Below are 11879 nucleotides of genomic sequence, written 5' to 3'. Positions count from 1 at the left end.
AGGAGAAATAAGCCGCTGATTATTTTGCTTGATAGATCCGCTTTTGTTGGATAAATGTATGCTTAACACTGCCGATACTCTATTGATCCTTCTTATATTCTAGATTTGGCTTTGTTTTACAGTATTCTAAGTTTTGCTTTGCTTTGATTTGTTTAGTTATGAAGTCTTACTGTTTTTTTAATTTTTTATGTAATGAATGTAACTTTCTTTCCCTTACCAAAAAAAGAATGTAACTTTCTTTCAGTAATGAATGTAACTTTCTTTCAACCAAAAAAGAAAGAAAGAAAACAAAGCAAATAAAAAAAAAGGGACCGAAAGGAAAATAAAAAAAATGAATCTCACCTTCGGCATCAACATACTAAACGAGAACGGTGAGTCGACATTCCACGAGCTGGTCTCGAAAATCAGGAGGAGATGATCAGTTTCACCAAGGGAGCTCAAGCGAGCGGTCCGACAGTGGCGAGCTCATGTCCATAGCGTGAGGGTCGATCAGGAGTATAAATCAAGTCCATCAAGTCCATCACTTTTCAAGAATCTGCTCATGTTCTCGTCTGACGACGTAATTGCGATTGCAGCAGCGGGGGACTTCTTCGGAAAATGGAAGGAGGAGTCGAGGTTCTACAGGTGCTCAAGCCTGTGTGGGTTCCGCTTCTACGAGGTCGACCTCAGGTCCGGGAAGCCGGCGTGGGTGACGTGCCTGAGCCAGGCAAAGAACTTCGTGTATATGGCGGACGCGAAGGGCGGGGATGGGATCGATGCTTGGGTGACGCTGGACAGGCGTGACATGGCCGTCTTCCAGCGGGACTGGAAGCTCCTCGCCTACATCGCCTCGAACCCTGGCGTCCCGTACTATGTAATGCATCATTCTCTATGTGATTGATCTAACCCTGACAATTAGTGCCTTCCTAAGATTTGCCGGGCACTTTATAGTTAAGACTTATGTTAAGTCGCCTTAACAATACTGTGTTCAACCGCCGTGATGGGAACACGAAACTGAGGTAACCGATGTAAACTATAGGTTTCTATCAGCAATAAGGGTGCCGCAAACCTTTCAAGAGATCATATGTGATTCACATAAAAATCTTGTTAGCACTGAACGCTGACGAAGATCGCCTTTATAAGGGTCGAAATACAGGACAGAAGTACAATTAGCATACAACCTAAATGTGGTCCATAAAGCAACCCTTAGAGGAGCATCAGACCATTGTTCCACATGTAACATCTGTTCCTTAATAGATCCACAGGAATGACACCAATACAGGAATTGACAGTATCACGAAGCATCCACATATGCATCACGCCTTCCTAGTCGTAAATCAATATGAAGATCTTCAAGGAGTTCAATGAATCAATATCATTAGAAATTTACAACACAAGCAGACTTAACATAAACTAATTCTCAACGTAAAGCAACTTCTATGAAAATAACTCCAGCAACTGTAAATCAAAGCAGCTATCAGAATAAGGAAAAACGGCCTTTTGAAAATAGCTATTTACGACCAATTAGTTTCTACTGCGACAACCGCCTGGGATTAGGCAACCTTAGAAGACACTTGGTTGCGTGACCTCAAGCGTGACTTGCCAGCAGTGATTTGGCTAGCTTTCAGCCGGCAAATAGTTTGAGATATTTTATAAAAAAATTAGAAAGAAGTCTTTTACAATGTCTAGTTTTTAGCAAACAGCATTTAGGTCAAGGTCGCTTTCCAATATATTTATAAAATACAATTTATTTAACATCATTTACATTTCGAAAAACCCCTTTAGCTAAAAGCATTCGCATTGCCTCAAAGACATTTCCGAAAAGTGGAACCAAATGGGCCTCAATGGACTCTCACATCGGTTTGTCTTAACTTGTCAAAAATCTCTTATGACCTTCTCATAGAAACAAAAACTATATAATAGTTTATCATGATTTAAGATATCAACTTTAATATGTTTGGAGACTTTTAAATATCAAGTTTTAAATGTTCAAAACTTGATCCTCGAATTGCTATGTCGCGCCTTACATTATTATTATTATTTTAAAGGATATTTCACCTTCCATTCTATTAGCTGTGTTGTTAAATGTAATCTCGATTGTATTTTTCTTTAAAAGAACGTGATCATCAAATTGCTCAAATTTCACTTTGGTGCTCCTAGTGTGATAATCATTCTATATTACATATCATCTGTCATTTACATATCATTGTATAGAGTACATGATAGAGGAGAAATTTTTGCGCAAACTTAGCTTAATAGATTAAATCAATTACATATATAAGAAAAAGTGAAAATAACAAGTCCTAAGAAAAAATACAAATTGCATGCCATTACTAGAATAAGCCCATATATTTTGATACTTTTCTTCGATACTATTAGCAAAGCAATATGATAAACAGAATATGTTTTGTGACAATGTCCAAGCGATTAAAAAGGAACAAAAGTGATTAAGAAAATTATAAAAAGGAGCAAAAGTGACCGACAAAAAGAGAATCTAGAAAAGAGAGCAAAGCTTTCTTCTCTCAATCTTATTTCTAGATGGAGAGTTATTCTATTCCGATCTACATTTGTGAGTTTAGCAAACATATCTTTGAGATTTGATGCCTTGAAATGCTCTGCCTCCAACTCTAATGATGATCGGGAAATTTGGTATCCACCTAAATCATGAATATTTGCTCCCCCATATATTAGATTTGTATTTGTTCAACCTGTTTTGGTTAAGCCGAATTTAGACGCGCATTGTCCACTAATAATAGTTACTCGAGAAGGAACTTCTTACGTATGCTCATTACTTATGAAGATACGAGATCCAGTTATCGATCACCAAATATTTTACTTGACAGATTCGTTTTTATAAAACAAATGTGTGCCTAACTTTGTTGATACTTTGTTTTTTGGATTTGGCTTTGTTTCGTAGTGTCCTAAATTTTGCTCTACTTCAATTTGTTTTGTTATAAAGTTAATGTATTTTTCTCGAATATTTTTGAGTATTTTTCTTTTGACAGAAAAAAGAAAAGAAAGAAAAATAAGAGAGCAAGGCAAATAAAAGAAGTACGAAAAGAAAAGGGGGAAACTCACCGGGGGAAGGAACCTCGTGGGCTTTGGTCGTTGGAAGAATCTTCAAAGGTGAGTGGCTTCAACAATTACGGATTTTAGGGAAACCCTCTTCCCACCATCACACGAGGACCAATCAATTCTTGATCTTAAAAACAGAGAACCAGCCTTAAAATTGATCTGGTTCCTAGTCCTTTCTCTCGAACCGGTCGGTTCTGTCCAAAAACCGACCTTAAAAAAGAAAAAAGATCGACTTCCGGGTCGAGTCGATGTTTAACCAAACCTAAAATTCTCCTCTGCGCCTCCCTTCTCTTTCTGTCATCTCTCGCCCACTAACCAAACCTAGTCTCCCTCTGCCTCTCCTCTCCACTCCAACGGCGCTAAAGTTTCTCATCTGTTCATCTCAGATCTGGTCTCTCTTTCTGTCTCTCTCTCTCTCTCTCTCTCGGTCTCAGGTGTCGCACCGTCGCAGCCTCTCCTTTGTTGGTCGGCCGTCAATCAACCCCTCTGAGGTACTCTCTATGTCGGTTTAGTTTTGTGATTTCTTCGAGGAAATGTTTCGATTACTTCGTTTTCGCCTTTGTTGATCAGCCGTCAATCGCTCACTCTGTGATTTCGATTTCTTTGTTGTCTTGGTGTTGACTGACCGGAGATCATGCACCATTATCTTTGGTGTAGATCTCCATTATGTCACCGCAGGCAATCACCCTCTTCGTATTATGTTTGTTTGTTATCTGAGCTTTTGATTCTTGCTACTGGAACTTTTGCCCGTCTGGAGATTGAGCCAGGGAGTGGCTGGTGCTTAAATTCTGGAATGAAAGTTAGGATCTTTATGGGCTTTCTTGTTTTGGATTAGCCGGGTTTATGTGGTTTGTTGGTTTCTCCTGCCTCTTTCATTTGTGTTGGTGTCTGAGGAGATGCAGCGTTGTTTGCGATTCATGACTTGTGAGTGCTTATCAAGTCATGATTCCTTCTGGGTTTTTCTTGATCTTTGCACTCTACCCTGTAGTAGCCATAGATTGTGGGGGTCTACGCATCATGATTTTTCTGCTCTTACCGGAGATGGTGCACCATTTTCCCCTCATTTTACCTTTCAAAGGCTTCTACTTCTGCTTACAATTTTATGCACCATTTTCCCCTCATTTTACCCTTCAAAGGCTTCTACTTCTGCTTACAATTTTATCCTCAGTGCCTTGCATCGTGTCCAATTTTTCCTGTGCACGTTTGATTTCTTCATTTAATTTTGTAACTGCAGGTTCTCTTTCATTGCCACCAATTTCACCTGAAGCTTTGGCAAGATTTTCTCTTACATTGCCTCCAATGTCTTTATCTAATCGAGAAATTAAAATGAAACAGGAAATAAGAAACGACGGGCCATTTCCCGGGTCAATCCTAGAAACGGTTCCAGGCAGGTTATAGGGTCGACTGGTACAGCTCCTGTGAGAACCCGCTCTTACAAGGTAGATTTCAGCTACTTCTTTTTGGCTGGGAAGAAATCTAAGCATACCCAGTTGCATTTATATTCCTCCTAGCACTCCTGGAACGCGTCTGATGGCACTTATTGACAGTCCCACCTTATCTTCTCATCTGCAAATTATGGATTGCCACCTTAATGTGAATCACCTTCACTTGGGGAAGTTATTGTCTATCATTGGCCTCTATGGTAGAATCGGCCGGGGGCTGGAGAGGCGGTGGTTTACCCTGTGGCGGATGTCAGCAGGTTTCTTTCTAAGTCTTAGACAAAAGATAGATCACCGTCTTCATCAAAAAAAAGAAAAAAAAAGAAAAAAAAAAAGAGATAGATCACCGCCTTTGAAAAATCATTACATGCTGCAATTCTTTACGATATGGGAATGTGGAGACTTATTTTAGCTCTTGCTCTAGATTCTTCGGGTAGGTCTGGGAACAAAAGCATCTTCAAGCCCTTGATTCATTAACCTAGCTAATCATGAATTCTTGCTTCACCGTCTCCCTCCCTCTCCCTCTCCCCCCCTCCCCCGGTTCAAAATTTTCAGTATGGAAGCTGCACCCGTACATTTATTTCATGATTGCTCAAAACCACCCTCTTCACTCCCGACTCCACCTACCTATCCAACCTTGAAACTCCTCTTTTCCTTCTCCTCATGCCCGACTTGATGGTGTTGGACTGTCTCGTGCGCCTCCCATTTGCGATTGCTAATCTGTGTCAGAGGAGCCAAGGTGGGAGGGTGATCATTCCGAGCTACAACATGAGTTATGAGCTCTACCCCTTCTATAATGCCTCCGCCCTCCCAGCATGGTGCCTCTGCCTCCCACTTCTGCTCTGGCGACCGCACCTAAAGTTAGACGTGTGTCTTATTGCTTCCAAAAGTATTTAACCAGATTTGGCTAAACTCTATATAAGAAATATCTCTCCCACTAGGCTTTTGAATTAAAGTTTGCTTAATTATAGTATACTTTGTCATTGTAATAAACAGTTTGCACAAGTGGTTAGACATCATTAATTTGAGAGAGTGAGTCATTATAATATTCAAGTTAAGGGTGAACAAAGCGGCATGTGTAGAATTTTCCATACATTAGCAGTTTATGCTCTAAATTCCATTAAATATATCAAAAACCTTTGTTGATCCGTTGATAATGATGCATAGCCATGTTGCATTTGACTTGAATAAGCATGTTATAGCTCAAATTATGACAAATATGATGAATTTAAATTTGGACATTTGTTTTATAGTAGGGACTTTTTAGGTATTTTAATGCTCTGTTCTCTACTTTTTATTGTTACGTAGTTTATGTTGATGTTGTATTACGGTTTGCAATGGTTACATGTCTCCTAAGTAGGCAATGCATGCGCATTTCTCCTCGAAGTTCAATGGGGGTAAGAAGAATAGATTCTTATACCAAGCAGATGGGGCGAAGATTTTGCTAGCCATGTAAGTTGCACAAATCTGTTATAACTAATCATACATTTGTTAAACTAAGCAGAATTTGACGTATTAATAATTTTTCTTTGTTTTTTTTTCCCCAATGGGAGTGATTTAGGCCTGGAAAAGTTGCAGAGACAGTACGCCAGTTGAAGTGTTAAATCCGGCCATTGGAGACTCCTATTTGAGGGACGAAATTTTTAGATGCCTGCACATTGGTTTGCTATGTGTTCAGGAAGATCCAATTGATGGACCCACAATGGCAGACATAGTCCTTTAACAGCTACTGTGTTGCTCTTGAGTCGCTCTAACCACTGGCCGTCTTCCTCCGGAGCAGGATGGAGAGACTGATAAGGGGGTCGAATTGGACCAATCCGCCAGTAGGTCGATGCCATTATCGGTAAATGAGATGTCACGGACCTGAAGTTTACCCCGGTGAACAGTGATGTGAGCGGAAGTCTTTCATGGAGGCCTTGTTCATTAGATCCCCTATAACCTGTACTTAGTCCAGAGAGTGCAAAATCATGTCTTCATCCGCTTGAGAGCAAACACCTATAACATGTACATATAAATGTGCAAGGTGCCCCCTCTGCGAGTCTAATGTTGTCTTCATTCACGAGTCTGGTGGATCAAGACATGATTAGCCTCGAAGAGTGGGCACCCTCTCCTTTTAGATTTACGGGTTGTAGGTGTTTGCTCATTGTTCCAACTCCATGTATCGTGGATGAACAGGGGTAGTCTCCAGCGTGTGATTTTGCGTTCCTTGTCCAATGAAATAATTAATTGAAATGACGTGAGGTTGACTTAATTGTCTTAGTTTTCTTGCCTTTACTTTTAATGATATATTGATGAGATAGTTCTGTTCGTACACAATTCGCGCCGCTTTATTTTGTCACATTAATTAGAGATCAAGGTTATAAGCATCACCTCCAGATCCACCGCCTGATTATTTCTGCGGAAGAGGTCGTTTTGCCTCATGGATGATTTTGGTATTATATCAAGTATCATGTCATGCCAGAAAATACTTCATCTCATTTTTCGATTAACCTATTCGGTTAAAAGGATGCAATTTGCTAAGATTCATTGCTTAAAAAAAGGAGAAGCTACAGTTGTCTTCTCTGTGGGTAGCCTCACGCCCCCCCGGCCTCTGTCCACCACACCTCCGCCTACATCTGGCCACCGCGCGGCACCATTGCTCGCCTGCAAGCTCCGAGTGCCGGGGTCGATGCTACTTCGCTCTGCTCGCTTCTGCCACCACTGCAGCTGTCTCGTGTCATTTTCACCTAGTTTTTTCCCATATCAGATTCTTGCTGGCCAACGGTCGGTTAGAGCTCGGCAACCCTCTTTACACGACGAACGCCGACGAACCAGAACTGAAGCTCATCAGTCAACAATTAACCGGCCTAGACAACTACTCGACTTGGTCGCGGGAGCTCCAGCGTGCCCTGGTAACAAAGGATAATGATGGTTTTCTCGACGGAACGATTTTGGTTCCGTCCGATGAGTGAATGGCTCGAATTTGGAGGAAATGTAACCAACTTGTCAGAACTTGGATCGGGAATTGTATCGCACCCGAAGTCGTAGCTGGACTTCCCTTGATGGCGGATACTAAAAAGATGTGGGATAACATTAAGGAAATGTATGGAAAGCTAGATCAAATCAAGATTTTTTCCATAACACAGCAAATTTCGAATTTGAAGCAGGGTAACATGACTGTTGCGACAGTTTACAATAAACTGTCGGCCTTGTGGAATGAGATGGAAGTAGCCGAAGAAAAATTTGATTGGCTTGAACACATTCTACAGCAGTACAAGAACATGCGCGAGAGAGAGAAGGCGATTAGGTTTCTCCTAATCTTAAACGAGACATACCTTTCGTTTCGATCTTAGATCCTGATAATGGATACCATGCCGAACGTTGGCCGAATTTATCAACTCGTCGTCCAAGAGAAGAGCCACTAGAGGACGGCGGTTTATGGAAAGGGAGGCGAGGCGATGGCTCTGGTAGTAAGAGGCCATTTTCGCTCTCCATAGAGAAACTCAGGAGGCGGAGGACGAAAGGGGGCGAATTTGGGGTTGTCTTCAAGAAACCCTAGCCTTAATTTTGGTGAGCAATCGGGCGGTCTGAATTTTTTGGCGATAGGGCCATTCTCAGACAGCCCATGAAGCAGCTTCGCTGGAGCAGACGGGCCACAGGGAATTAATACTTATGAACCAGACGGTGCACGCGGAATTTAGCCCACTAGGCTAGACAGGGCATATGGGCCCACTTTGGCCCAAGCTTTCCAGCTCGGAAACAGGTTTCCTTCAACCGCAAAAATCAATGGTCAAAAAGGAAAATGTAAATTATATTGTGACTATTGTAAACGTCCGCACCAAACAATTGATAATTGTTGGAAATTACATAAGAAACCTAGAGAAAAAGATAAAAGGGAAATCTTCACAAATTTTGCCGTTATTGGGTCAGCCAACATATAGATCGATTACCTATGAGCAGTATATGGAAGCTTTGAAAAAATTGGATGCCTCTAATAAGGCTAGCAGCTTCGCAGGTACATCTTACTATTTGATTAATTCAATTTCGAAGAATGCATGGATTATAGATTCGGGTGCTAGCGACCACATTGTCTGTGATAAGGGTTTCTTTTCTAAAATCAAGAAATTATATTTCCCTATATTAGTACAACTTCCAAATGGAAATTCAACACAAGTTGTCATGACTGGCACTGTGAATCTTAGTCCCCTAATTACACTTCAAAATGTGCTTTATGTGCTTGACTTCCAATTCAACCTCATATCAGTTAATCGAGCTTATGAAGAAAATTCATGCCATGTTCTATTCTCTCCTAATAATTGTTTCTTTCAGGCCCTTTCGATTGGCAAACTAATGGGCTTGGGTTATTTTTGGATGGATTTTCCAAGCAGTTTTAAATTGACTTCTGTTGAATTCAATAAATCATTGTGTAACCATGTTATCAATGACAAGAATTTTCTTTATCATAAAAGATTGGGACATAGTGCTTCATTCCCTTGTCCTAGTGTCCTATCTATCCTTTGGCAAAACAGACATGTTCTCCTTTCCCAAATAGTAATTCCCGAGCAAATGGTATTTTTCATTAATCCATGTTGATGTTTGGGGACCCTACCATACGTTGCACCATGATGGGTTGTGATATTTCCTCACAATTGTTGATGATTTTTTTCGTGTGACATGGATATTTCTCATGCAATCCAAAAATCAAGTCCTTTCTCACCTAAGGACCTTTCTTTCCTTGTCCAAAACTCAGTTTGGAAAAACAATCCGTCGGATTAGAACTAATAATGGTAGAGTTCTTCAATGGTGAATGTGCTTCTTTATTTTCCCTGAATGGAATCTTGCATAAGAGTTCTTGCACTTATACACCATAGCAAAATGGTGTTGTTGAGAGAAAACATCGTCACCTCTTAGAAGTAGCACGTGCCCTTAAGTTTCAAGAATCCATTCCTGAGATTTTTTGGGGAGATTGTGTGGTCACAGTAGCATATTTGATTAATTGCATGCCATCACGCAGTTTGAAAGGGAAGACACCATTTGAGATGTTGTCTGGAAGGAAATCAAATTTGAGTTATCTTAGAGTTTTTGGGCGCCTCTGTCATGTAACTATAGTGGGACACAAGGATAAGATGGCACCACGTGCCAGTGAATGTATATTCATGGGATATCCCACCTTAAAAAAGGGATATCGGATTTACGCACCATCCACAGGAGAATTCTTTGTGAGCAGAGATGTTGTCTTTCATGAGAATATTTTTCCCTTCCAAACTCTTGTCTCTTTAGCTGAAGATGAGAAGATGGTCAATCCAAGTTTCTTATTGGAAGAGGATTTACTTTGGGGAGGAACATTTTTTGCTACTTCTCCTCCAAGACCGACTGATGTATTGCCTACAATGCCTATTGAGACATTCGCGAGTCATTCCACTGAAGAATCTCATATAGAAGAGCCAGCACAGTCCACAAACCTTCCAGAACCAAGCCCTACTGAAGATGAGACCTTCTCAATGCAACAAGAGCCTCCACGGTTGTCGCGACCTCTTTTTTTCTGGCGTCCGCAATCGGGTACGAGCGCCTAAGGAGGCTAATGGCTCGGCTGAATTTATTAAGCTCGGGACTCTCCCAAGTCCACCAATTCACGACTTAATGGTTCAAGTTTTTAACCTGTAAATCAAATTTTAAATTGGAGTCGCCACTAATCGATTTGGGGTGGGTTGATTAGAAACCCAAGTGAAGTATCGAGAGAAATACTCACTCTGCGTAACCAGAGAAAATTAGGATCGGGGACTTGATTACACTAGTTAATCACTAATGCCCTTTCGGTACCTAATCTTGTTTAAACCCCGAGGTTTTTGGATGTTAGAGATTTTCCATGCATTTTGGGAGGAAAATCATTTTTGAGTCTTTTTTTTTCATTTTTGGACATAAAGAGATTCTTTGGATTTTTCTGAATTTTTTGGCTTTTTCATGAATTTTCGGCTTTTTTGGATTTTTGGCATTTTTTGGAAAATAAATATTTTTTTAATATTTTTCAAAATATTTTTGGAAAATAAATTATTTTTTATTTTTCTCGATTTTTTAGAAAATAAAACATTTTTCAACATTTTTAATATTTTTCGATTTTCTGGAAATTAAAACATTTTTTAATATTTTTTCGAAAATAAATTATTTTTGATTTTTTTAAATAAATTATTTTTGATTTTCATTTATTTAAAATATTATAAAAACTGACCGGGTCGGATCCGCGGGTTGGGTCCGACCCGAGCCGACGACCCGTATGCGTTGCGGGCCCGACTCGGGTTTTTCCTTCAAAACGACGCCGTGGTCGGGCGTTTGGGGACGCCCGGCCCGGTCCGGCGACCGGGTTCCTAGCGGAACCCTACCCGGATCCGGCTCCGGTCACCCGACCCATCCTCCAAAGAACCCCTCGGACCGCAAACCCTACGATTTTTTCTCGGGTCCGGATCGCCGCGACCCGGAAAATCGCAAACCCTAGGGTTTGCGAATCCGCGGCGCCGGAGAGGAGATCGAAGCGATCTGCGGTGATGACGGCGACGGCGGTGATGGCAACGACGATGGGGACCACAACGACGGAATGGGATCGCGATGGACGGCGGGGGGCGACGGCGACGGCTTTTTTACCTTCTCTTGAATGAAGGCGATGACGGCGACGGCGGGGGCGATCTACAACAGCAGCGGCCACGGCGAGCAACGACGAAGCTGAGGGGCTTGATCTGCAACGGTGGAGGCCACGGCAAGGCCTGGTCTTGGTCGGATCTCGCCGGGGCTCTCTCTCTCTCTCCCTCGGGCTTGCCCTTCGAGCTCCCCAAAGTCTCTCGGGGACCCCTTCGAGCTCACCACACCACGGCCGGCCTGAACTCAAGCTCCCCGAAGTCTCTCAGGGGACCCCAAGCCTCGGCTGGCCTCTCTCTCTCTCTCTGTCTCTCTCTGTGTCTCCCTCTGATCTCTGTGTCTCCTCTTCGTTGGGGATGGAGGGCCTATTTATAGGCCGAGGGGTGGCCGGTCGACGGAGCTCGACCGGCGGTTGCCACGGCCTTCGCCGGCCAAACCGACATCCCATCCGACGCCAGCTGCCCCCTACTCCATGTGCGTCGTTGCTGCTCCTCCCCTCTGCTCCGGCGTCGCGCCCCCTACACGTGCGCTGCAATTGTGCGAGGAAGAAGAAGACCTGCCTAGGGGCGAGGCGAGAGATGGGTCGAGGGCCCATGCGGAGGCTGCTTCTCTTCTTTTCTACTTTTTTTCTGTTTTTGCTTTGCTTTGTTGTTTATTTATTATTCAATAAAGAAAATAAAAACTTAATTACTAAAATAAAATAAAATAAAATAAACCTAAATAAAATTAAGGCGTCAACAAATGCCCCTCTTTGAAGGTGAACTCGTAGAGGTTGCATTT

At 42.0% G+C, this 11879-nt stretch overlaps 1 protein-coding gene and 1 long non-coding RNA gene across 3 annotated transcripts in view; both read left to right on the top strand.

Moving 5' to 3' along the window:
* The first annotated feature begins 541 nt into the window (after positions 1 to 541).
* LOC120294038 (BAHD acyltransferase BIA1-like) lies at positions 542 to 880 on the top strand. The gene has a single exon (XM_039313909.1). It carries the CDS (start codon positions 542 to 544, stop codon positions 878 to 880), a length of 339 nt encoding a protein of 112 aa, XP_039169843.1.
* Positions 881 to 3274: 2394 nt separating this feature from the next.
* The window catches only part of LOC104425240, a 47192-nt gene continuing 38587 nt past the window's right edge, over positions 3275 to 11879 (top strand). Inside the window, exon 1 of one of the 2 annotated variants that reach the window (XR_005551651.1) lies at positions 3275 to 3545. This is a non-coding gene — a long non-coding RNA (uncharacterized LOC104425240). The remainder of the gene's footprint in view (positions 3546 to 11879) is intronic. The other variant, XR_005551653.1, reaches the window with a different exon arrangement.

Source organism: Eucalyptus grandis, chromosome 5 (genome assembly GCF_016545825.1).
Source record: "Eucalyptus grandis isolate ANBG69807.140 chromosome 5, ASM1654582v1, whole genome shotgun sequence".
In the NCBI taxonomy this organism is placed as follows: Eukaryota; Viridiplantae; Streptophyta; class Magnoliopsida; order Myrtales; family Myrtaceae; genus Eucalyptus; species Eucalyptus grandis.
Note: the sequence above shows the minus strand (reverse complement) of the source record. Positions and strands in the feature narration are given on the sequence as shown.